Here is a 23334-nt window from a genome sequence, read left to right as displayed (position 1 = left end):
TTTATTGGACTAACAGTATTTAAAATAATAGATATAGAATAGCTTTCGAGAGTCCTCCCTTTATCAAGTCAAAAGCATTTCTCAAGTCTATTATTTTAAATACTGTTAGTCCAATAAAAAAGGTATTACAAGATTCTGCAACATTCTAGTTTTTTTTTTTGCATTCTTATACACTCGACTAATACGGCTATCCCAAACTACTCATGTATTAAAGCCATCATACATGCTTTAATGCAACGGATAGATGCCTCTTTAAATTCTGCAGAACCCCCCCCCCCCATAGGCATTGTCCCTTTCCCCCATACACCACCGTACATGTGACATACTTACCCTTAGTCTTCTCCAGCGCAGGCTGGGAGAAAGCTGCAGGCGGGGGTCTCTTCAGACCCCTGTACATGTGCACAGCAGGCATTCAAACTGATTTCAATTGAAGTGTTTCCTGACACTGATTGTCTGCTCCAGGACGGGAGCAATTTTTGTGTTTTTGCTACATTTTTATTCAACCGTTATTTCTCTCTTTCTCATTTAATACCCACAAAAATTATATATTTTATTTTTTTGGGACAAGTAGGCAAGTAGAGTCTTTTTTATGGAATAAAATACACACGTATTCACAGTTTTAACCCCTTAATGACAAAGCCTGTACATGTACGGGCTCAAAATGCATTGTTTTCAATGGGTTTAGGGACCGCCCATTGTCCTTAAGGGGTTAAAGGTATGCACAGCGCTATGAAAAAAGTGAGTATTTGTCAAACTAAAAAGGATAAAAAGGATAACCCTAGTAAACACAAAATGCAGTTTTTAAATGATGATTTCATGTATAAAAGGAAAAAAGTGAAAAAGTAATTGCCCTCTTAGTTACTAAATCAACCAATTAACCAAATGTAATTAATATTTGAGTTCAAATTTACTAGACACCCAGGCACTATTACTGCCAGTCCTGTTGAATCTAAACAGCAATTTTAAAAAAAAACCCTGTTCTTCAAAGAGGCTATGCAATTTAAAGAAATTCAAGAACAGATGACAAAATCATTGACATCTATCAGTCTGGAAAGGGTTACAAATTGAATTTAGCAAATGAACAATCCATACAAATTTTTAATTTCATTTTTGGTCCATTCATTTTCCAACAACACATTTTGTTCCCTGCCATTTAGGTTCAGATGAAATTCGGAGGACTTTCTCAATTCGGAAACAACATTTGTTGTCATTCACCTTTATTAACTCTCTCATTCACTCTCTCTTACTGTCTCTCTTAATGTCTCCCTTCCTTTTCTGCCAACCGCTGCTCTTCATTGGTTTATGCCAGACGAGCCTCCTGCCAGCAACCAATAGAGTTGTTCTTACGGACCTTTAAATCCTGGCGCGATCCTACGGATTCCCATATTAACCCCTGCTATACCACTGAAGACTGAAGGGAGCAGGGAGATTAGCTCGGAGATATTTAAGGATTTTGTCTTAAATGATAGGCTAGCCTAGTATACATATGAATCTTTGTTTCTTTGTGTTGTGCACGTTTTTATCCACCACCATATTCGTTTGTTCATTATTATATTTGAACAACGAAAACGCAACATTCGTGTTCGTTCTCATGTTCTCCCAAATAGGAATGCACAAGTCTACCTATAACTAACCCCCACCACACTAACTACGTAATATAAATAAAAATGTATTTTTTTAACCTGGCTCTTGGGACCCATATCCAAGGAAACAGACAAAGAATAGAGACAAAGGCAGTGCTTACACACACTACCTTTGTCCTCTGACTATATCAATTTTGTAGAACTAAATTGAAGTGCAGTGGATCTGTGGTAGACTTACCCTGCGGTCTCCACAGTTGAGGAGATGTTGGCCGTTATCTACTGGTGACACACCAGGAACATCATTGGTCCTGTAGGGACATCTTTTCATGACATACTTGGTACTAGTTAAAGCCCTGTACTTTGGTAGATGTTTTATAAAACTTTGCCACATGGCGTGTTTCTTTGTTTTGGCGCAGGTTTACCCTCATCTAAAGATGCCATAAACATGGTAATTTTATTAAACAGTATTGCGTTGCTCTTCTATAGGTACTAATATTTTTATTGCCTTGTACTGTTATTTTCTTTCTTTTGCCAGGCATCTTAAAATATGACTAAAGAGTTGCCATCAGCATTACTTGAAACACCCAGGGTCATCTTAAAAGTATTTAGTATATATTTTGTGAGATATCTATTCTCTTTAGAATTGGATACATTTCATAAAAACGATATATAATAATAATATAGTATATTATTTTAAAGTGACATAGGATGGTGAAGCATCAAGGAAGAAGGGATATATCAATGAGTTAAGCACAGTCCAAGAGAGGAGCATTCTGAAAATAAGAACATGATTTTTTTTCTTCTTTTTTCAAACTTGTCAATCCCTGAGTTAAGGTTAGGTGACAACCGTATAAACAGTGTATTGTTCAGGACAGCTTTGAACATGAAGCCCATATAAGTGACAATACTCAACATAACAGGGCATGCACATATAACAAGGGGTTAAAATCCAAAATGACATTATGCCAACAAAATTTAAATAGAAAATCCACAATTCCACAGTTGTACCAAACGATTTGCGTCTTTGCTGCCCTTGTTTTGTTATAACTCCCAACACCTTCCCCATCATTCTGGCTTAAGGCAATAGGAGTTGTAGTTTTGTATATTTAAATAGATTCATGTCTGTTTTTTTTTTGTTTAAAAATATTGTACGGGGTTGTTGCTTGTGACATTACAATTACTGACCTCTTTGTGTTAAAGCATGCATGCTTGATAGTTTATCTCCCGATGTAGATGTAGTCCACCAAAGATTTTTTTTTCCTTACACATAATTTGGATACATATGCAATTTATTTATTAATATAATGCAAAGCCCTGTGCTTTTTGTTTTATTACTCAAAACCTGGTTATGCCACCTTCAGCAACACAACTCCAATCCAACGCTTCCATAGTTAATAATGAGTCTCGGCACCATGGAGGTCCTGTTTAAGACAGTTAATGCGTAATTTAGTTTGCTTACTGGTAGACTTGTCCAGAGAACATTTTCCAATTACACTTGAGCATCCGCATGCTTTTTCATAAACTTTAGACAAGCATTCATGCTGTGGGTTTATTGTACTAGAGTCCTTTGTGACTTTCTCTGAGATTTTGGCAGGGCAGCCACTGATGGTGTCCCAGATCACATCCATTTCATCAATATGGCTCGGATAGTAATTTGGTGGCACATCAGGCCCTTCAATTGCTTATGTAAATGTTTTTCCAGCAGTGTTTAGGAATGTCTTTGCAACCCTGCGTGTCAACTTCCATTTGATGAAAAGGGCCAATGTTACATGGATATTCCACAAGGTTGGACCAATCCAGGCCCGATTTGTTGTAGAAGAGCTATGGCAAGATTGGCACCTATACCAATGTAGATTGGAAATGCCCTAGAAAAGCAAGCCGCTCTCATAGGGCATATCAGAGAAGAAAACAATGACGAGGCAATAATGTATCACAATTATTAGCACGCAAAGTAAAATATACTAACGCCAATATGGACATATGCAATATGTACGCGACTTTGATTCATTACTTTTGGTTATTAACTGTTTTAATATCTTTATATTTCTTAAGTGCACGAAAGGATCAGCTCTTGGGTGAAAGGTTCTACAAACATAGGTCTATCCAGCAGCATGTTAGCAAAATGCAAATTATAACAGTGCTGCCTACAGGACGACCACAAACCTTATATATATTACATACACATATATACATGCTAAACATTTCACCTCAATGTCAAATGGATTTAGGGACACAGACCAGTCCCACAAATATTGGTCAATGAAAAATAGTCCCTGGTGCAGGTTAAAACCTGGAGGGAAAAAAAAAAAAGCTTAAGCAAGGCCTTCCTGCCGCAATTCTACCTAATTTTTTGTAAATAGAGTATCAATATACCGTATACTGGAAACACTTTGGATTTTCTAAGCATATTTTTAATCTGAAACATAATTTTCCTCTCTCTTTCTAGGGGCGTACCAGGGATTTGGGATGCAGCCGATCCAGAGAAAAAGCCAGATCTTTCTATCTTTCTTCTACGTGTACATTTCTTCGGAAATAAGGAACACATTTACAGTTACTGCATACCATCTGACTTTGAATTTTATTTGCAACTATTGCATTACAAAAAAATAGTCAGTCATTTTTGCATTTAAAGTGACAACCCGTTTTTCATAAACATGGTAAATTGTCTTTCTGAGCGGCTTAAGTGAGTTAAAGAACAGGTGAAATGTGTCTGGTAAAAGTGATCTGCCTCCCTGCATTCTAAAGTAACCATAGTTCGTACCTTAAATAAGCGCGTTCTGTTATTCCTACATTTCAGTGAGAACTGCAGTATAGCTACGTTTTCCATAATATGAAAGACCCACAAAGAAGATACAGCTAGATTGTACTGGAACACATACTACCTCAAAGGCTATGTATTTACAATTGTTTAATAGCAAATATCAAGTCAGAAAAATTCTCAATATTTACTGGTATTTGGGAGGGTAAAAATGGGTATACACTATTACAACAGTCATCAATGGCAGACAGGTTTATTGAGAGGTACACAAGTTTATCACATGTGTTGCTTGTAGTGTTTCATCCTTAAAATATGCTGCAGAAATTCATTATCAGCGTACACAAAAACAATGGTTCCCGATTTTGCCGTCAAACCATCACAACAGAGAGAAGCGCTTGCCACGGTTCTAGAGACTACAAGATAAAGACTCTGTAATGTAACTTATAGTTAATGAAAAAAATCCTAGTCGTGGCTGGTGTGAAATATATTTATCTCATTCTCCAGCCGTCTGGCAGGTCCTGACATCAGCAATTCCTAGAATTCATATTTTCTTCCTATGCACCTTTACAAAAAAAGGCATCGTTGCATAAAAACCACCAACTTCAAAGTGTGGTCCTGTAGTTTCCAGTCTTTAACTTTATAAAACAACATTCTTGCATTGATTGGCTAGTGGTAAAAACCAATAATTTATTATTTATGTTTTGCAGAGAATTTTTGAATTTTTATAGTATAATCTTTTTATGAATTGTGTGGAATGTTTCTCCTACCCATGTTAAAGAAATCAGGAGGATTAGTAAAAATAAAATCTTAGATACCAGTTAGGAAACAAAAAAATTACTGACAAATTATAGGGGATTGTGAAAGGAAGCAGGATAATTTTTTTTTCTTTTTGTACAGATGACCAGTTTCTGAATATAGACATCTTAATTTAATAAAAAGCTTTATTTTGGTTTTAGATGGATCGAATGCAGCACTCTGGCGAGTCTCAAGATAGAATCAAACCCAAGGATGTGTTTAGCCTCCGAAAGGCAAACTACATAAAGCACTCAGAACTGGTAAAGAGTAGCTAAAAATCAAATTCCTCAAAAACGTCTACACTGTGGCTCTGGCAAATGGAATAGCTCAGATGTCAGAATGACGGCTCTGTGCAGCTCAGCCAAGTCCATGTCAGCATTTCCACTTAATCCTCTTCCTCGTCTTCTTCCTCCTCTTCGTAGCTCTCTTCAAAGCCTTCACTATCACCTTGGTCATCATCTCCTTCTATGGTGGTATCCCATTGCGGGTGATTTTCCGGTATTGGTTTTGCTTCATGAACCTCCAACTGGAAGAAGACAGAACATGTATGAAATCAGTGCATCCCCAATGAGAGACTTCACTGCAATGCAGTGCTGAGAAATTAAGTGTTGGAAGCTGGCAATTATTTTAGTCTACAAGCTGCAACAATTAGTTAAATAATCTCACTTTTCATGGTTTCATATGCTTAGAACACAAAGAGTTCAACAAGGAAATCAGATTTAAAAGTCAACTTGACCTCTACACAGCATAAAATCACCAGGGCATCCCCCAACCAACAAGCTCAATATGTCCTTGTTCTGCATTAACAGCTTGGACATTTTGAACAACATGTGAATTGCAACTCGACGTAATGTCTAAAGGTAATTTAACAAATATGCATATTTTGATCTGGTTTTCTTTCTGGATGGAGCTAAATAAATTATTTCTAAAGAAAAAAATAAACTAAAATTCCCATTACATTGTTCAGGATATTCACTAGAATATCTATTCACTAGAGCTTTGTGTTTCAGCTCTTCCACTTCATTATACATTATGAAGGGCTGACACTAGTGAGCTTTTCCTATAGGGAAATCTGATTGGTCCTGGATAATCGATAGTTAAATCAGAGAGACTTCTTCAAAGTCTCCTAAAATATGCATACAGGGCCTGCTCGGCAATTCACTCTGGAGAAACTTGCTTGTGTTGGCCACGTGAAGTGAGATACTTAAAACCACAACTCTCCTGCAAACTCTCCCTTTAGTGAATAAACCTCATTAAGATGTTTGGAGCACAATTTGTCATATAAAAGGATATTATCCTACATTCTTGGTTGACACTTCATGGGCCTTTTTGCAAATTCCATTCGTCTACAATGTTACATGCTTTATTTAATAACCAAACCATTAGCAGCATAGAATTTAACTATACAATAAAGTTGAGGTGTAGACCTGAAGGTGTGCCAAGATCTTGTTTCTTACCTTCAGAGGTTTAATCTGGTCCAAGCCCATATAGGAATCTGATCTTAAAAACACCGTGTACTGATAATTTCCTGGTTTGTTGGGTGCAGGAAATTTCAGCTCGACCTACAAAAGAATTAACATGGCATTAAAAAAAAAAAAAAAAAAAAATAAAAAAAAATTCATATTTCTGTCAACACAGAACAAGAAGACTAGAAATTAAGTATAACCGACACGCAACTTGAAACGTATCCTTAGGATTTTTTTCTTTATATAGAACTTTTATATTTATGTTAGAGATAAACACACAACTTATGTTTTCCAGTGTAGTTATTACAGCTTTTAAAAAAATAACATTCAGACTGCCAAGTACATGGGACCCATTCTGACCCAATACTAGAAGCTCTTGTAGCAGCTGGTGGTATACCAACATACACATTTACCTTTGGAAGAACCTACAGCTCTAGCATCAGCCCCTCCACAGTTCAAGTTTTGCAACAGTTTTGGCTTGAAGCAGCCAATAACAGACAAGAACTGAATACAATGGATGCACTGGGTTGTCTTGTTTAGACCCCCTGGTACTCTTGTGCGAGACAGTTAGTTGGTGTTAAGTATACCACATGGGCGCACTAGTAAGCAGGAGATGGGCTGAACCCATGTCCTGTTAGACAAGGAGCTGGGGATATGGACAAAGCGCAAACCCCTCCATACATGTTCAACAATGTTCATTTAATGGAGCAGTGATCATATACACTTTAATGCATATGATAGCCGAGTATCACCATTAAACGAACATATAAAACTTAACAGCATAGGAAATATATAGTTACTACAAACATACAGTAGTGCAATTGATTAAAAAGGGAGAGCTAAAAACTTAAAGAAAAAAAATATGGCCACACAAAATGTGGTGGTTTTTTCCCCCAAGATAAACACAATTTGTACAAGCAATGCATAACTAGAAACTCACCTCTTCTTGATCCTTTAGTGTGCACACATGATACGGCATGGATATTAATGTCTGATCTTTTCTATCGGCAATGTAAAGCCACCACCATTCTTGCTTTTCCTACAAGATATTACAAAAAGATTATTTTAATTGTAGACTCTGAAATAACCTAAACTTTACAAGCATATTTACATTATTATTAAAAATATATAATATGATTTAAAACAGTAGATGGTTAACGCATATGGCAAGGCAGCAGACATCATAAATGTAGATTAAGAATGAACATTAGTTGAAAACAGCCCCTGCTGTTATAACACGGTTTTCACAGAACAATTATTAGCTGGTAACAATTTAAAGCCTAAAAAGGGAAACTTAATGTTTAATTTTACATTTCCACCTAACCACGGATTTGTTATTAATTGATGCTTCAAGTGACAAAAGGCTAGTGATACTTTTACAAAGCTGTCAAAATTTGTTTAAGTTGAGTTGCGTTGTAAAGAAAAACCCACCAAGTCTCCCCATTCTACAGGCTAATACTTCTATAGAAGACATCGGTTGTGAACCATGCAAACGTTTTGCAGCTCTTAATAGCATTTACACTAACCAAGCACACATATACAGGTCTGGGTACAGGTCTATAAAGAAATTACGAGGACTACTGGAACAACGCTTCACTGACATTGAAAAACATCCAATTTTACAGGTTGCTTCCATTTCTGCTGGTAGATCTATACATTTATGTAATATCCACGGCACATAGATATCCAACACAGGTCGCTTTTGCGGACCCAAAAAACTGAATGTATATGTATATGCATTCCTATTTTACATACTGTGTCCACAGCACTTTCACGGTAACGTTTCTAACCGTCGGCAAAACTACGCTACGAATCAGGGAGGAAAATATTAGTCAGACAACGCTAAATCTGAACTAGGTCAAAAAAAAAAGTTAGACCTGTGAAATTTAATTCACACTTTGGAAGAGACCAAGACTGTGTAAATGGATGTTTCTAAGGCACTGGCAAAGCCTCCAACACGTTAATACTGAATGTCTTCTAACACTCCAATACTCGGCTGACCTACAGTGACACAAGCACCCTTTAGTTAACCCATGAATACAACATTACCTCCGGAAAATAGAGGCTGTAAGCAGGATGCGTAATCTTGGATTTGGTTTCCAGTAGCGCTCTGTCTTTACGCTGTATGCTTTGCTGTAGCTCTTGCCACTCCTATTGGAAGCAAAATGGGATAAATTAAAGATTACCTTCTCACGGGAGTTACTCCAAAAATGTAAAACTGCTACCGGGAGGATTTTGCTGGCACAGTGTACAAACCCAGGACCGAAACACACTCATGTAGTGAAAAACTTAATACAGAGACCTGCTTTAGCAGCGACAGATTTGGTAAAGTTTAACGCAGAAAATTATTCAATGTTCAACTGAAATTAACGGCAGCTGCTGTGAACAAAGGTCATGCAGCACTTGTTCTCTTATTTTTTAATATGGCCTTTCCACAACACAAGTTTTCACATATCTTAAAAGCCATTTCAAAAACAAATGCTGCAGGTCAGCTAAACACATGTACAACACCGAAGGTTATCACGCAGCCTTACAGCTTCATCATCTTTGCCATGCTTCTCGTCTTGCTCTCTGTCAGAATCCTTGTCACTTCCATCACTTTGAGAATCCCGGTTTGTATCATCATCTTCAGAGTCACTGCCTTTATCGGACACGTCTTCATCATCTTCCTTTGCTGCATTATCCTTTGAATAATAATATGCATTGCTCAACTATATCGAAAGAGTCCCTTCACAATAAGACAATATAATGTTTATACATACATTGGTTTTGATTTTACAGGTTCATATTCTGTCCCTGTCCATACTACGTAAAGGAGATGTACTTTTGAACATTGTATATGATTTATTTTTTTTAAACATATCTGACTTTGGTCATAAAGTGCTCCAGTGACTTCTGCATGCACCCACAATAAACTTCTTGGTATTTAAGAACAGTCCACGCATATTGTACAGAATCAGTCACCTCTTCTGCATGAAATTCAGTATGAACTCATCTACTAGATTTGATGAATGAACCCAAGTGAACTCATCTATAGCTTTCCAAGCAATTTGTATGACAAACTAACTGGGTCAACATAAGGCAGGCTTATAAAGTCAGTATGGTGACCAACTAGATATGACGAATTAAAGAAGAAAATGCTTACATTTCCAAGTACACCATTAGCTTGCTTGGATTTCCCTTGCTTCTGTTGCGGCAAAGGCGCTGGAGCTGGTTTCTTTTTCAATGGCTTCTTTTTCTTAGATTTGGAAGACTTCTTGGCAGTTTTGTTTTTTTGCTGCCAGCCTTTGCCTTTATTTTTACTGTCACCTTGCTGTGAGGAGAGAGCGTCAAAATACGCATAATTATTCCTGCATGGCAAGCCTTGCTGTGCAATAAACGATTGTAACAGACGACCTCTAGCACATGCACAGACATGCCTAAATAGTGAGGAATGCGAAAGACACAAGCACAATTCTCACTTACGCCTTCTTCCACGGGCTGGTCCTCCGCCGAACACGTTGACTGCTCCTTCTCAAACACTTCCTAACAAAAGAGAAAGGTTTTACATTACAGTTTGCAGAAATATTGGAAGCATGTGTGGGTGTACACATACATAAACTTGCCCTGGTACTTCTGAATGTATTAATTTATGAGAAAACCTACTCTCCCTACACGCACACACACACTCATAAGAAAAGGGGAAGGAAATCTAAAACCCTTTTGTACGTATTGATATTCTAATAACTGGATGCAGACATTTCTGTAAGCCCCATGAACTACCCATCTGTTGCAGGTAATAAGTGCGTCTGTATACCCATACCTTAAGTCTAGATCTTCGAATATACACTGGCTATTTTAATAGAAAATACAGATGGCTCTCTGTTCTGTAGGGGTTACTATAATTTGTGGAGTTCCCTGTAATAAATCAGCTTCCTTTAACTGGCAGCTGCTTCAGACAAAACTTTTATCAAATGGAGACAACATTATGAGAAGCCACAATGATGCAAAAGTAAGTAAGTATACTAAACTATGATAATTTGTGGAAGGTGACAAGATTTTTTATGGAATGGGGTGGCAGGGACTCAATTGGCATGTTTGGTGATCTTCCACATATATGGGGGGGGGGCTCATTGACCTTAATCCAACCTGATAATAGCACTAGTTAAAAGGTCTAACAAATTTGAGGAGATCCAACATTTGCCACAGGTCTTTAGACAGAAAGAGTAGAAACAATGCGGAGCCAAAATTGCATTCTGGAAATTATTGTGAAAAGTATGAGGACATCCTCGGTGTCAACATATCACTCAGCACTATGGAAATTACACGTTACTAGTGTCATGAAACAGAGTAGGATAAAAGGAAGCTGTACATCAATAAGCCACTAATCACATAATACACTATCCGTACTTACAGCCATCGTTTGTCTTTTTAGAGTTACCAGAACAGTGACAAGAGAACCCACTGTGATATTGTTACTGTCTTCATCATCAAGCACTGAAACAGAGTACAAAAGAAATATTTCGTTTTAGAAAACAATATTTTCACTTCTGATTCGTGTTTGTTGGCTACCAGATTACCCGGCAAACATTGTGCTACATGGAGATTCAGAAATTTCCCACTTTAGAGGAAAAGAGAAACTGTGGTTAACCATTTGGAAATTATGCTTAGGAAAGGACTACCATTCACAACACAAAGCACAAACTCCAGGCAAGGCCAAGAGCTTTAAATAGAATTGCTTTGAATTACTCATCCGTCTCAAGAAACAATCTGTTAGAAATCTTCAAATATGGCCATATATACAGTTTCTATAAATGCATAAGACTTTTTTTTGCAAGTTGTGACAAGTGAAATATATTCAGTGTTGGTTGTAGGCTAGTGCGTGGCAGATGGATTTAACAATTGGTTCTCTGGTTTGGAGATTTTCAGTTGGGCAATGCTCAATACATGATACCAAAGAAGGTTTAAGTGGTCAACTCCTCCTAGATCAAGACTACATACACATGGTTGGTTGTACCGGATTACAAGACCATCTATCCAACCGTCTAACTGCCCAGTGAACATGCAGATTCTTATACACGATGCCCTGGATTGGCTGTAGATTTACGCAGAGCATAATACTGTCTCCTACATACCTTGAGGCTTTATTTCCATTGTGACATGAGGGAAGCTGCCAAGAACAGCAACAAGTTCTTCATAATTACTGTCATCCACAAAGCTAAGCAGCACGCGACGATCTGACTCCTTCATACTGACCAGGTCACGAATGGTCTTAATTTTATACTGTGAGAAAGCCAAAAGAACAGCCATTTATCAAAAACAATACGAGTCAAACTCCGTGGAGTGAAACTGCATAAACTAACTGTTGAACAATGACCACAAACCAAAATAAGTGGTGGAAAAGTTTAACACTAAACAGTTATGAGTAAATTCAATACAGAAAACAAAATCCAGTAGAACACTTGAGGCAAGATTACCCAACACTGTAAAATATTACAATTTTTTAAATTTTAAAACATGAACAGATCATTTCTGTAGGGACATAAGAAATAACAAAGAGGCCAACACGCAACCTTGTTCCCGTAATTTCCTGGAATTATACCTTCCCTCCGTTTGCTCTAATGCCTTAACACCCCTTTAGTATTAAAAGCCACAACCTGAACATCAGATTGTGCGTCATCTTTAAATTAGGAAGCAAATATACTGCTACAGCTAATGTTCACAATATTTTTTAATGAGGCACTTTGTAAACGGTTAAGACTTGTAAGCGAGGTCTGGTTACCTACTGTCCATCCACAGCAATGCACTAGAAGCATATACCCATACTACAAGGATATCAGTGTACCTTCTTGTGGTTGAAGACTCGTCTAAGGTGGTCCTCTTCAATATAAGGCAGCTGCAGAAACGGAGACTTAAACTGTAGGAGGCCTTGTACGGTCATCTGACAGAGCTTCATGCAGTTCTCCAGCGAGGACAATGATGGTGGTCGGAGTTCCCTTTCTTGAGAGACAGATTAGCAGTATTAGTTAGTGTGTGTGTGAGTGTGTGTGTTATATATATATATATATATATATATATATATATATATATATATATATATATATATATACACACACATATATACACACACATATATATACACAAGAACTAGAAGAAAGGCAAATTAAAGTGCAGTTTTTATGTTATTTTAGACATTGCAAATGTTTTTTCACTTTAAATAAAACAGTTACATAGGCTGAAAAAAAGACATGCGTCCATCAAATTCAGCCTTTCCTATATCTGTTAATTTGTTGCTGTTGATCCAAAAGAAGGCAAAAAAAAAAAAACTCCCGGTTTCTCTATGTGGATATATGTATTTCACTGGCCATTCACTGGCCGCATTCCAAAGTCTCTAAACTGGAAGCCAATATTAAAGGTTTAAGATTTAAAAACATCATAACTAAAAAAGCCAATCAAAATTCACTTACCTTCACGACTCCGAGCCATGATTATGAGCTGGCATATCACATTAACCATTTCCTGAAGCAGAGCAGGGCATTTCTTCAATATAAACTCCTGGTCTGCAAAGAGAAAACAAAACAGAGAGAAAATGAACCTATCCAATCAAGCAATAAGAGCAACAGCGCAAAAAAACAACAAAAAAAAAATGTATATAGTTTTCAGCTGTGTGAAACTAGAGCGTCTAGTAAAGACCACAGACAAAAAGACAACATTACCGAGAATATTTCTATGCACGCAAAAAATAATAAATGAGCACACACTGATTACCTTCCTTTAATGCCTCAGGAATCTGCATTCTTGAAAGGTGCGCCAGCAACAACACTCTAGCCTTAAGACTGTAGGGACATGTGAGTGGAGGCTCATTCTTTTTTAGGTTGATACTTCCAATCTCTCTTATAAGCTTGGGATAAAATAAAAGAACAGCATTAATGTTGGTGAAATGTGTTACCACGCAATAAATGTGATTTCTGTAGGATGTACTACCTGTGGTATCTGTATATTATCTGCAGGTCGGCTGGTAGCGTCCTTGTTGTACTGAGGGTCAAATTCAGATGCCCCTGCCAATACCATAATAAGGCCTAAAAAAGCAAAAACATTTTTTTCAGAATATGGTCAAAAAAAGAGAGCCACACAGATTTTAAGAAGCTGATATCAATATGAGAAAGTAATGCTTTCATTATAATGTCCTAAATGAAATGTAATGGGACAGCTTCTAAGAATACATCTTCCTTAGTATTGGATGCCTGTTCTCCCCAAACTGTTAATGATTTTGATCTATATGTTGAGTGATCATGATAAAAGTAAGCACATATGAGATATAGGTAAGCAATTCTGATGCAAGGTGGCCCAATTATCACAGCAACTAGAGGTATGGCCTTGGTGATTGATTTTACCGGAATTATTCTGTATAAATAATACTGATGCGATTTAAACATAAACCAAGGAAGCTACCCATGAAAGAAGAAGGCAATCACCAAACTCTGTAATCTCACAAAATATAGATTCAAAATTAGTGGAAAAATATTCAAACCTGTGAATTTACTTACGTTTCATATCCATATTACGGGTTTTATACACAAAATAAGTGTAGATCTGGGTAGTGCGAATAAGGATCTGATCTCCACTGTAGCGAATAGACTTGTACCACCATGAACCCTAAAACACAAAAAATTGTTGATGATGAAAGCATATATTTTTCCACTCATTGTGATGTTACATGACTTTACCTGACATTATCAGCCCTGAGACCAGACAAAACCATACTATGATAAGTGGTAGGAAGCACCGTAAAGTCATCACTACACCTGGTCTCTTCTGTGTTGCAACAGAGCAGAACCAAATACTAGACTCTTAATGGAAGGAGATTATATGTCAGGCAAGTGGTGATTACTACGCCGTTTATACAACAGGGAGGAAAAAAAATAGATGATACAAGTCTAATTTGTGAACTACATAATAAAATGAATGTGATCATAACCAAAGCATAATGAACTTACGTAATTTCTCCCACACATAAATATGACCATATTGGCTTTAAAAATAAATGCAGAAAAAAACTGAATATGTTTAAAATAAATTAAATTCAAATAAAACTGGGAATTATAGACGAAAGGAACGAAATTCTAACATTACTCCCGGAGTGCAATCCAATAGACACAGGAGTGCATTGGAGGTCTGGCAAAATCTGTGAAGACTTTATGTGCCAGGAAGGGACACCCCGAAGAGATCAATATAAAATAGCACAAAAAAAAGTTAGGTAAAGAAACTAAATTATATAAGACACCTTTGCCTGGCTCCTGGGATTTTTGCTCTAGAAGAAATAGATTACTTACCACAACAACTGGGAGTATAACCATGAAAGCCAATCCATAAACCAGCAAAACCTAGGGAAAAAAGGGTGGAATATAATCAAAATATTAACAAAACAAATAGTTTTGAGTATATCACACCAGGAAGGGTGGGGAAAGACTTTGCAAGGGGGGCACTATGAAAATTTAAAGGGACCTCCCAACTATCGTATCCATTAAAGTACATTTAAAGGCTGTAGTGCCCCTTTAGAAAGAAATCGTTTATGTTTTCTTATGCCCCCATTAAAAAAGTGCACACAAAAAGGTGCTGGTCAATTTATTGTTGAAATTATTCACTAAATAATTAGTTGAAAACGAATACAATTTACACACAAAATATAACAATGCATACAGTCATCAACAACTGTCCACACATCCAAAAGCGGGTGCTGCTGCTTTTAGTTAAACTCTTAATACATCACACTTTTCTTTGTGAACAGATTATAAACATTGGGTGTACTCTTACCAGCATTGAGTTTTTCTGGTCAACAATCCAAGCTGGTAGAGCTATGCCAAAGCTTGTAACTGTAAACCAAAGCGAGAGGGGCATATTTCAATCCAAGCTCGTCATACAATTCAGTGCAGAATTTTCAAAGAACAAAATGGGGGTTTTCCACATTTTCAAATAGTTTTCTGGAAAACCGAGATAATCAATATGCTACCTAATGGATAGTTTTATACAAAGAAATATTAGAGGATCTGCCATGTATCCTCCAGATCCTATACACTAAATCATTGTGTTAACCATTATGAATACTAAGAGGAAGGTATCTAACAAGAACTAAGGGACACCTGTAAGTTTTCCTGCTTACCTTGTGGCCCATCAGGGTTACCATACTCTTCCCAATTCTTTCTGGACTGCTCATCTGTCAATCTGAAAGTAAAATAAACAGAATGTAATGACCATAAAAACAGCTGCAGAAGCATTTTACAAAATTCTTGTCAATGAGTTCTGTTTTATGGAAAGACTACACAGAACTATATACTATGATAACCAACACGGAAGCCTTTGGTTCAAAGACTATGGAACACCAATCATAACCACATATTCGAAATAACCATTATTTGGTACTGGTGAATTCTGGCACCAATGAAATACAGAAGGTGGTCAAGATCGGATAATTATGCCACAACCCTTTTAGGATATCGAATGCATGGCTCACATATAAGAAGTGACACCCTCTCATGAGAAACATAGCATCGGTTTTAGCATGTGACCTTCATACGGTGCCTCACCCGACCATAAAGGTGAAACTTTTGTAGAACAAAAATTAACAAAAGATTGCTATATACATTAACAACAAAAAAAAAGCATAACCTTTTCACACTGAAGTGGCGTTTGCCATCATGCTGCATTCCCTTCAAATTTATCAAGCTCTGTGAAATTCAAATCTCTCTAGCTCCAAACATTTCATCAGTTAAGGGCTGGAAAGTACTTACGCTGCATAAGCCTTTGCTATCCTCATGAACATTACTTCATCGCCTCCTTTGTCAGGGTGGAATTTCAGAGAGAGAAGATGATACTGTTTCCTAATTTCTGAAACCGTTGCTCCCTTTGATAGAAATAAAAGCGTTAGCCGTCAATGTCCTCCTACCTAACCCACTGTGACATTAGCAACATAGCCCAGTTATTAACCATTTTTCACACATTTAGGTTTTTATTTATATTTACTGGACTTGTGCATTCGGAAATATTATTATTATTAATAATAATAATAATGAGCAACTGCAGGAAAAAAAGCACAAACAACTTACTGGATCCAAGCTTAAAACTTCATAGGGATTGTACTCTTGATATTCTCTGTCTGTTTTTGAAACTTTGTAGGCAAGAAAGAGAAATAATGCCCATCCAAGCAGCAGAATTACTTTCCTGAGAATATAAAAATACAGGTTATGTCATCCTAAAAATCCACTGATTTGGAAAGGTTCAATCTAGGCTTTAATAGGCTAAAAGTAATAAAACAGAAGCATTATTTAACATACAATTACGACCACTGTCTGTCTATATGAAGGCAAACAATAACAGGAAGATATAATGTCGTTTAACTAAGAATTATTCAAGAACGAAAATACGATTTCATTTTGACCAGATTTTAAGCAGCACGTCAAAATTTTGACAGGCCGGACACGCACATAAAAAAAACAGACTTACTTCACAGTAGGAATAATATTTTGCTGCGGCTTAATCGACTTTATCTGATACCAAAGACAGCTCCTATAAATGTGCCGTATATTCTTCAACCGAATTTGTTCTAAAACGAAAGGGAACACAAGATAAAAGATTTATTGTGCATACATGACAGTATAAGTCTTTAATGAGACTATGGCAGCCTCCAATCAGAGGCCAGTGAAAGCAGAGTAGTAACAAACTGAACTTTCTGCTGTTTTGGCGGTTTTCTTCACAGAAGTTCTAACCGCTTATCTTTTACAAACACAGCTGCGGGGTGGTCAGCATCTGTGCCAACATCCCCAAAAAATGGCCGCCATTCATATCACCAATGGAACGAGACAATGTCCAGGAATACTAGCTATGGTGAGAAGACTGACCTGTCTTGGGTTTCTGTATGACATTGGCAAAAAAGCTTGAATTAGAAAGCTTTTTGTCCATTTATTGTTACTTCATCAAGCTTAACATATGGATAAAACTGACTGTAGACAAGGCTTCCACAAGAGCTATAGGACTCATTTTTTGCACTATAAAATATTTTATTTTGGGGAAACTAGTGAGCATGTGCATCGCTCACGCCTTTATGATCCGGAAAAGTATAGGAGGACTATAAAAACAAATCACGTTTAGTGCCATGTTTACAGAGTACATGGGGTAAGAAGAACTCACACAACCCGACATCTAAAACGAAGGGGGCCGGTTTCAAGCTTCCAATCTGTGGGAGGGGAACACACACACACACAGAAGATACAGAGAAGAGGCGGCCTGTGCCAGCTAGACATGTGGGGCAGATGGATGACACGCCGACTCTGTAGCACAAAGATCAGTAACCTGCCACTGTGTGTAAAGCGCTAAGTAAATTAGGGGGGAAAAAGCTAGCCCATCGATGCAACAACACGACTTCTCTCTGCAGACAGGAGTTACACAGCAATGCAAAAGAGTGCTCACAGATGAGGCTAAACTCTCTCCAGGGTGCGGTAGGTATGCCAATCGCAATGTTACCGGTCCGTAAGTAGACAATACTTCATATAGGGAGATAGAAAGTGCAACCGTGTACTACTGATGCTTAGGAGACACTTGTGACAATGTGCAGAGCAAGGTTATCACAAACGCTATTTTACTACACCTACCGTGATAAAAAATGTAAAAAAAAATAAGTGATTAAAAATTTAAAAAGTTAAATATTTTTTTTCATTGGACTTCTTCAAACTCCATAATGAGTTCTTTAAAAGTGAACTTGTCCGTGTTGCGTTTTTGCACCAACACCTGCCAACCGGACTAGAACAGCTTCATAATTACAGAGTAAACAAAGCTACTGGCACAGCAGCTACATTCATACACAAACCCAGTTTCAGATACCAGATTAGGGATTACACAGAATAGACAGAGTAAATGTGGGTACCGAGCAACGAAGTTCGTTGCCGAATCAAGAACCCCCCCCCTTTTTTCTTCTGAACTGAATGGGCAGGGTATGTAATTCATCACCCGAACACTAACCAAAAAATTGGTCTCCTTATACACAATAACTGCATACATGGATAACATGTTTAACAAAAGAATATTTATATTCTCCGGAATATGTAAATTACAAGATTCTAAACTTATTTTTGGTAATGTTACAGATGAGCACGTCCTCACCTAAATACTATAACATAATTTAAACAGAGGCTCAAAGAGAAAACACAGCGAAGACAACATTTTACGTGATGGGCAGTGTGATAATACTATTTGGAAGTGGCCAATAGGCAATAGCTCTAAATTTCTTTTGAAACATATTAAAGCAATGTTTGTAGTTCATTCCTATGGGATACAATACAGCAAAAAAAAAAACTGGGCTATTTGTAAAAGTCTGGCTTGACAAAGGTCATCATAAACCAAGTTATTACAGCCATCCCCTCCGGAAACCCGGTTTCGAGGTCAAATGTTTTATTGTATTAGCACGTCTTTCGGATGCTTCATCTCCAGCTGGCTCAGACCTGTATTAGGTCATCCAAATCAGAGCGTACAGCAGAGTGATGTTTTACTTTCTACGATGTATGAGCTCTCTCCCTGTTTAGTTGGTAAATATAGTGGGTCCTACAGGTGTCTAGCGGCTCATCAAAAAATAAAACATTTGGCTCATGGTGTCCACTTCCCCGGCCAAAAAAAAACATTCTGAAATGGAAGTAGTTTGTTTTTGCTGACATACTGCCCATTTACTACAGCAAGTAAGGCTGTTACAATATAGGGGGTAACAGACGCTTAAGGTCCAGTAGTATCAGGGCATTCAACTGATTTTCCCCGGTGTTTGATCTTGTTAACACCTCTGGTGGAACTTAACCTGTCCTGGAATGATTTTCCTGACAATGTCATGTAAGGATACTGCCTATGGAGGGGGGGGGGGGAGGTGTTTTTCTGAGATTTGGGACTTAGTTTGACTAAGCTAAACTGTGATTTCTTTTATTTTTACATAAACTTAAACGCAACCAAACCGCCCTCTCTCATACATGCGATGAAAAGAGTAGTACTACTCTAAAGCTTCACAAAAGGGTTGGACATTTTATAGGAATCAGCAGGGAATTTCACAATAGAGATACATAAAAAAGGGCACAAAGTTAGGCAACTGCAATTAGAATAGTCATACCGACATGTGAAAGCTGTCCATAGGAAACAATCACTTATATTATTCAGACTTATAACAACTGTCCGAAGAAGTGATATTTTGAATATAAAACTGTTCTTGAAAATACCCCAAGCCTCAAGTACTGCATTAAGCCAGTATCACAACATCATGCTGACGAGTCCCATGAAGGACAAAACAGCGGTCCATGAGTAGTGATCTGGCTATTGCACCTCTTCCCGAGTTTTATCTAAGGGATCCATGTATAAAGTGGCTATAGAGGCAAAAGGTGATCATTGTTGACCTTATTTGCATGTACCTACCCAGAATCCGATGTGGTTGTGGCAGCATCATGAGATTTCTGAGGGAAAAACAAGCCTTCTGGCATGTCTGGTGTCTGTAGAGGAGTGTTTAATAATACTTCTACTACACACATATACATATATGTATATATTATATAATATATATTCTGATGTTTGGGCATAGTGGATCCCTGTCAATCATAAAGAGGCAACCCTACTGAATTCATTATGCACGATGAAAGGCCTTCCTTGGTAGTAATCTCCATCAAGAATAGCTAAAATGGCCCTGCATAGTGCATCCCTTTATATGAAGTGACTTTCAAACAGTCTCATCAACTTCACTGCATTATACAGAACCAACCAAGTTCGTCTGGCCAGAAAAGCTCGTCTTATCGAGATTCAGTAAGTTGAAACATCACGATATCACCTACCAACTACGGCTTTAGAGAGTAAACCCCAAAGCAAGTGGAACCCACAGCTGCAACATAAAGTGGGGTAAATACAGTTCCGTAATCTCACTCATTACAGTCATTTATTTAACGGACAGAGAATCAGGCAATCTGGCTAAGAATAAATTCTAAAATGATAAATTTAGCCTTAAAAAATTTCTAAATGAGGCAAAACCGTGATGTGCAACCCACAACGGGGTCAATAGAAATCCTGTCAATAACACAATCAATTCAGCTCCGACTCTATCAGATTGAAATGCAGGCTTCCAATTACCTAATAGCTGAAAAAAGATAAGATTTGGGGCATGCCAGATTGTGTTAAAGGATTTCACAGCCTTGGGAACATGTGTAGCTCTTTATCAATGATAATGGGGGTGGTGAAGATCATAAGGAATGTGTGGCAGAAAGGAAGCTCGACTGATGTCATCCTTTGAGATGGTTCAGATAAGGCAGGGTCAGGAATAAGCCCCATAGGTTCACGTGTCTCTGCCGAGCTTATACTTTGCGCTTTGTAAAAGGGCACGGATACCGGAGACACGGATGTTACTGAAGTCACTAAACAACCGACACGGGAATAAGTGACACGTATGCCCACGGACATAAGCATAGCGCATATGCCTGCGTGTATGTAGCACGCATATTGATGAGGTACATATAAATACTGTAGTGTAAAGTGACAGGAAAGCGGACTGTACATCCGGGTATCCCACTCTTCCGCACTCACCCGAGTTCTGGTCGCGGGGCCACAAGTAATATGTGGCCGGGATGACGATGAGCCCCACGAAAGAGGTCAGGAAGTAGAAAAACGTGTTGCCGCTATCATCATACTGAAACTGCTGGCCGGCCATGGTTACTCCTACACCTCCTCACCGGGATAACCCCGGAACCGGTAACACTCACAACCCACCACACTCAGTTAGCGAGCGACCGACAGCCGTTACCCGGCGAAGGCCCCGCCTACTACCTCCTCCAGGAAAGCCCACACATGGCGTCACCGCTAGAACATCTCGCGACAGTGGCTATAGGATACGTGTTATTTTTTCAATCAAACTTTATTTAAACTGTGTTTTTAAGTAAACTTTATTGATATACACAAACAGTTGGACAGATTCTTTTCTCTTTAGGCGGCAGTACAGTTATGGCTTGATGTTTGTGGGGATTTGGGGCTATGTATATAGATTAATAATAGTGTAAAACGGATAAATGATGCAAAGCAGTAAATACAACGCTCTTGCTGATTCCTCCACTTATTTTGCTATAGAACGACTCTGAATATGAGACATTGTATTATAGTACATAAATATGGTATAATGATTCTATTATGACGTTGCCTTTTATATAGTCTGTTCTGCTTATAATGATGTCTGGGCCTTATATATATATATATATATATATATATATATATATATATATATATATATATATATGTATAATGTAATTGGGAAAAATAGGTGCCAAATAGTTCAACCATTAGTTTTCATACTGAGCGTTGTTAGAAACATTTGCAAGTCACTGTTCTTCAATTTCTTGTCATCTTGTAAAGGGTTAATAGTTGAAGACTCTTGGGGGTATCAAAAATGTCAAGCTTGTAAATTAAGCATTACAAGCTTGACATTTTTGCTACACTGTTGATAAAAAGCATATAAGATTCAACTCATAAAAAGTTAAACTATGCACTATACACTTTATAGTTGCAAATTAAATTATTTTTGTGGGAATATCCTGTTAAGAAAAACAGTGGCAAGATATGCCGCTCGTTTGGGGCTATGTATATAGATTAATAATAGCGTAAAACTGATAAATAATGCAAAGCAGTAAATACAACGCTCTTGCTGATTCCTCCACTTACCAGGTATTTTGCTATAGAACGACTCTGAATATATGAGACATTGTATTATAGTACATAGATATGGTATAATGATTCTATTATGACGTTGCCTTTTATATAGTCTGTTCTGCTTATAATGATGCCTAGGCCTTATATATATATATATATATATATATATATATATATATATATATGTATAATGTAATTGGGAAAAATAGGTACCAAATAGTTCAACAATTAGTTTTCATACTGAGCGTTGTTAGAAACATTTGCAAGTCACTGTTCTTTAATTTCTTGTCATCTTGTAAAGGGTTGATAGTTGAAGACTCTTGGGGATATCAAAAATGTCAAGCTTGTAAATTAACCATTACAAGCTTGACATTTTTGCTACACTGTTGATAAATAGCATATAAGATTCAACTCATAAAAAGTTAAGCTATGTACTATAAACTTGCAAATTAAATTATTTTTGTGGGAATATCCTGTTAACAAAAACAGTGGCAACATATGCCGCTCAACCCATCATCAGAAGCCGTTGTTTTTTGCTAAGGTTACAAGGATGATGTAGCAGATTTCCACCCCCAATCATGGAGATCCAAGAGAAGATCACACTGATTACCACTGTTTTAGAGAAGATTAACCAGTTGGGCTTCAGTTCTGTCAAGCCTTTGTTCAAATAGCAGCAATTTCTGCTTCATGAAAATATGTATGGTCTTAAACACACTATTCTTTTATAAGCATCAAATGACTTTAATAATATATGTGCCAAGTGTAAAAGCCTCTGTATTGACAGGATGATGCGTACCCAAGCCTGTGGCTGAATGATAATTGTTCCTTTAAATGAAAATACCTGAAATTATTCCCATCATACTTGACAACTCTCCAAGATTCCTCTGGAAGCAACTTTATGGGGATCCAGTGAGCCCTATTACGCATTGAACCAGGTCTTCAACCCATTTTACCAGAATGGAGAGCTTCATCAAGTTGTCTTGACCACGTCCACATGCCTAAATGCATTGAGTTGCTGCCATGTGATTGGCTGATTAGCTATTTGTGTTAA

At 37.5% G+C, this 23334-nt stretch overlaps 1 protein-coding gene across 1 annotated transcript; it reads right to left on the bottom strand.

Moving 5' to 3' along the window:
* Positions 1–4142: 4142 nt before the first annotated feature.
* Positions 4143–21420, bottom strand: SEC63 (SEC63 homolog, protein translocation regulator). Its single transcript, XM_053459949.1, has 21 exons — positions 21171–21420; positions 17082–17181; positions 16685–16799; positions 16370–16482; positions 15742–15803; positions 15396–15454; positions 14915–14965; positions 14129–14237; positions 13566–13660; positions 13350–13482; positions 13049–13141; positions 12427–12581; positions 11717–11864; positions 10996–11078; positions 10068–10127; positions 9748–9915; positions 9137–9286; positions 8652–8753; positions 7543–7641; positions 6594–6698; positions 4143–5662 (listed from the first exon to the last, which is right to left on the bottom strand). Exons 1-21 carry the CDS (start codon positions 21292–21294, stop codon positions 5522–5524), a joined length of 2265 nt encoding a protein of 754 aa, XP_053315924.1. The 5' UTR covers positions 21295–21420; the 3' UTR covers positions 4143–5521.
* Positions 21421–23334: the final 1914 nt, after the last annotated feature.

Source organism: Spea bombifrons, chromosome 3 (genome assembly GCF_027358695.1).
Source record: "Spea bombifrons isolate aSpeBom1 chromosome 3, aSpeBom1.2.pri, whole genome shotgun sequence".
Taxonomy (NCBI): domain Eukaryota; kingdom Metazoa; phylum Chordata; class Amphibia; order Anura; family Pelobatidae; genus Spea; species Spea bombifrons.
The sequence above is the reverse complement of the archived record's forward strand: the minus strand, read 5'-3'. Positions and strand labels throughout refer to the sequence as shown.